The sequence below is a fragment of the Ipomoea triloba genome, chromosome 10 (genome assembly GCF_003576645.1).
Source record: "Ipomoea triloba cultivar NCNSP0323 chromosome 10, ASM357664v1".
Lineage (NCBI taxonomy): Eukaryota > Viridiplantae > Streptophyta > Magnoliopsida > Solanales > Convolvulaceae > Ipomoea > Ipomoea triloba.
The window spans coordinates 15,157,021-15,161,579 of record NC_044925.1 but is presented as its reverse complement, the minus strand read 5'-3'; the positions used below and the strand labels follow the sequence as shown (position 1 = coordinate 15,161,579).

Here is a 4,559-nt window from a genome sequence, read left to right as displayed (position 1 = left end):
GAAGTGTGTGATTGACAAGGGAAGTTCAAATTTGATATCAGTCAATGATTCGAGTGCATATAAGGATGGTGATGATGATTTACTTACTATATTGGATCAGAAACACAGGCGTACTGAATCTTGTGAAGAGAGAGCTGCTAACGTGGGTGGCCTTATGGATATTGAGATTGTAGGTCTAAAAACTTGTTATTGGCGGGAGCTGATGTTGTCCAGTCCCGCCCGTCTCAATGAGTTCATTATGTTGGAACTATCGTGGAATTGGCAACCCACCTACAGTTCATGAAATTTTGGCCTTAGATGCTAAGATTAAGCCTATGTTTATTTTTTTTAATGGAAACTAAAGTACATAGAGATCATGCTGAACGTTTAAAAATAAAGTTGAATTATGATGGTTTATTTTACGTTGATAGTGGTGGTACCAGTGGAGGTTTGGCTTTATTTTGGCATGATAGAGGTATTGCAAACATAATTAGCTTTTCCAAAAATCACACTAATGTTCAAGTGCGGTTGCCTGGCAGCAACCCTTGGAGAATAACGTGTTTTTATGGATTCCCTAAAAGAAGTAGACGACAACAATCTTGGGACCTCATGCGTTTGTTACATAATAAGTCTGGCTTACTATGGCTTGTAGTAGGGGACTTTAATGATATATCATCTCAATGTGAAAAACCTGGCGTTAATGCTCACCCTGCATCCCTAATCTCTGGTTTTAATGCTATGCTCGATGATTGTGGTTTGTTTGATCTTGGTATGCGAGGTCGAAAGTTTACATGGGAATGTGGCAAAGATTGAGGAGCGACTGGATATGCGAGGTATGCGAGGTCGAAAATTTACATGGGAACGCGACAGGAGCTGATTGGTGTAGCTTATTTTCTCAGGCTATTGTTTATAATCATGAGGTTGTTACATTCGATCATACAACTATTTATGTGGAGTTGGAAGAGCCTAAACAGTCAAGACAAAGGCGGCAATTCCTATTTGAAAATGCATGGCTTAAAGATATTGGGTGCAAAGATGTGGTTATGCATGCATGGAATATTTCTGTTGACGGAAATTTTCCCACTAGATTACGGCAATGTGCAATGGCATTGAAACATTGGGGTGGTAATCTTGCTCAACGTCTTAATCGTGAAATTGCCATCATTCAACTTCAAATGCAAAGTTTGCGGGAAAGACGCGATAATAGTTCTTTGACGGAGTTTCGGACATTGGATAGTAAGCTGGCAGAGTTAATAGACCAACAAAACATATTTTGGCGTCAAAGAGCAAAGCAGCACTGGCTTCAATGTGGGGACCGAAATACGAAATTTTTCCATCTATATGCTTCGGCAAGGCGACGGAAGAATCGTATCACTAGGCTCCAAGATACTAATGGTGGATGGGTGGAGCGAGATGGCCTGTTGAATTTAGTTGCTACCTATTTTCAAAATGTGTTCTCCCAAAAGGGTGTCTTCTTGGATAATACGTGGGATAGCTTTGCTCCTTAGATAACGACTGATGATAATACTTGACTGCTACAACCATTCACGGTTGATGTGGTTAGGGAGGCCCTATTCTCTATGGCTCCGGATAAATCACTAGGTCCATATGGTTTTAGTCCGGATTTTTACCAACACTTTTGGGGTGAAATTGGTCAAGAATTGGCGCAATTTGTTATTCATTGTGCTAATGGTGCAGGTTTTCTGGAAGGAATGAACGATGCTATTATAATATTGATCCAAAAGAAAACTATTCCTCTTACAATGGGGAATCTCAAACCGATAGTGCTATGCAATGTTACTTATAAGATTGTATCCAAGAAGCTAGCTAATCGCATGAAAAGGGTGCTTGAAGGTGCAATATCGGCCATGCAGAGTGCTTTTAATCCTGATTGATGGATTACAGACAATGTGCTTGTGGCCTCTGAGTTAATTCATTATTTGAACCGAAAGAGATGTGGCAGGGATGAGTGTGCTCTCAAGCTGGATATAGCCAAAGCATATGATAAAATGGAGTGGCCGTTTATTGAGGAAATTATGCGTCGTATGGGTTTTGATGATCGTTGGACTGCCCGGATTATGAGATGTGTTACTTCAGTTCGCTACAAAGTAGGGGTGAATGGAAATTTAACAGATTATATTATTCCTACTTGTGGTTTGAGATAAGGCGATCCAATACCTCCATATTAATTCATCTTATGTGCAGAGGGTCTCTCCCACCTTTTAAGTCAAGCTGTTCAACATGGTATGATCTCTCCATGTGTAGTTGCTAGAGGAGAGCCCGGGATTTCACACAGTCCAAGTAGATTTTTTGCCCGGGAATTATTCATCTTATTTTTTGCCGATGATAGCTTATTATTCTTTAAAGCTACGGTCCAAGAAGCTCAGGTGGTTAAGAATTGGATGGTGACTTATGAACGCATGTCAATGTAAGCATAAAACACAAATAACTAACCTCCAGCCATAGTTGTCCTTTAGTTGATGCTGTTTAGTGTGTTGGTAGTGGTAGGATCCCTGTAGAGTGTGTGACACCCCCAACTTTTTTTTTTTCACGCTGAGATAGGCATAAACTTAACATAAAAGCTGGAAATCTCAAACTAACAATATAACAAAGCGGAAGCATTCTATTACTTAAATGGGTGTCATGCCACATCTAGGATAATCCAACTCTAGATGCACATGCTAAATCCATAATACTGATCCACAAAGTAAAGATAGCTGTAATAGTCAAAACAGTATACATAAACTAAGGCACACAGGCCCGAAAGATCTAAAACAGTCACTAGTCTAAGCATAGCACATAGAAGATCTATCTTTATCGCGCTCTCGGCTCAGACTACTCCATACCTGGAAAACAGTTTAGGAAAACATTAGCAAAGGAATGCTAAGCAATCAACCACTCACACTCGTGAGAAAATACATAGTATAGTATGGTTTGTAAATAGGTTTACTCACACGTATAGAATATACGCACCAAAGAAACTGTTCTTTATTTAAATCAAAGGACTCAACAACAACAAGCTGAATGAATCTCAAACCAAAGACACTTCCAAATGAATCCAATAACAAGTAACGAAGGCATAAAACAACAAGTCTATAGCAAGATACCAACTGAGTCACAAGTTCACCCGAACAACTACAAAGGAAACCAACCAAACCATAATACCAAGGATAAAGTCCCAAACTACAACCACCAAGCCACCATACCATCCCTCATACCAAACCACCAAACCAAAGTCAAGACACAGAGGCGTAAAGCCCAACCACAGAGGCACGAAGCCCATTACCACAGAGGCGCAAAGCCCGACCACAGAGGCATATGATGCCCATTACCACAGAGGCGCAAAGCCCGACCACAGAGGCATATAATTCCCATTACCACAGAGGCATGAAGCCCACAGTCAGTTCCCAAGGTTAGTACAGACTCAACAAGCCAAGAGATACTCAAAAGACCCAAGGTCTCTACACACCAACTCAGATTCACTCTCCAAAGAATTACTCCACCAACAGATCTCAAGTCAGGAAATGAACACAGTACATGCTCGAGACAATAGCCAAGGAATAAACCAACAATACTAACTCAACAAGTCAAGATAATTGACCAAAGATCATGAATAAATACTCAACAACCAAGATGAAATACTCAACCATATGTTAAAGACATGTTCCAGAATCGGAGATGAATCAACAAAGTCAACACATCAACAAAATAGCTACTGGAAACATAACCAGAATGAACTAACGGAATACCTCATCGGAACACCCTGTACCGCCACACTCTCCCGCCCCAACCGACGAGCCCTCCAGCGGAACACGCCGGTCCGCCGTCCTCTTCCGCAAGAAGGGACAGGGCCGCCCAACGGTGCGCCACCTTCCGCCACTCCATTCTTCCGTTACACTTGCGGACCACTTAGGTAGGACACATTATACCGCCTAAACTTACCGCAAATGCAACCCCAACACCAACTCCCAGACCAGAGCAGAATACACTATAGTCCAATATAGAATACGAAATATCCTCAGAACACACAGATGTCACATTACAGAGGCCAAATAATACATCGAATCCATAACAATAAATACTCATACTCATCACAATGAAAGGATAATGAACACAAGTCCAATAATCCACAAGATAGATTCACAGATCCACAAAACAAAGGCTAAAACCCCAAGAAATTCACAGGATTCCAAACACCAAATAATATTCATAGATTCATGAGTGAAAAAAGGTTTAGTGTAACATGGAAGATTACCTCTTGAAGCTCTAATCACACCAAGAAATCTCCAACTCTAAGCTCAACCTCTCAAGCCACCTCTACCTTCTTGATCACCTTTTACCCCAAGAAAAACCCCCAAAAAGAGTATAATGAGAACTTAGAAAAGTTTATGAAATCATAAGGATAAATGAAATCTACCTAAGGAGTAATGCTTACCCAAGTGCCATGGTTGCTAAAAGAGCAACATTTCTTGAAGTCTTGATAAGATGAAGGATAATGTATGCTTAGGGTTCTTTAGAAATGAAAGAGTGGGGAGAATTCTTTTGCAGGAGAAGGAAAGAGCTACGGATTATTATTACAA

At 40.6% G+C, this 4,559-nt stretch overlaps 1 protein-coding gene across 1 annotated transcript; it reads left to right on the top strand.

Annotated features, from left to right (window-relative positions):
• Nucleotides 1–770: 770 nt before the first annotated feature.
• LOC116033190 lies at nt 771–1,487 on the top strand. The gene has a single exon (XM_031275949.1). It carries the CDS (start codon nt 771–773, stop codon nt 1,485–1,487), a length of 717 nt encoding a protein of 238 aa, XP_031131809.1.
• Nucleotides 1,488–4,559: the final 3,072 nt, after the last annotated feature.

Bases quoted from the DNA above. Each gene is read 5' to 3' on its own strand.
- LOC116033190 (XM_031275949.1), top strand. From the start codon at position 771: ATGGGAATGTGGCAAAGATTGAGGAGCGACTGGATATGCGAGGTATGC.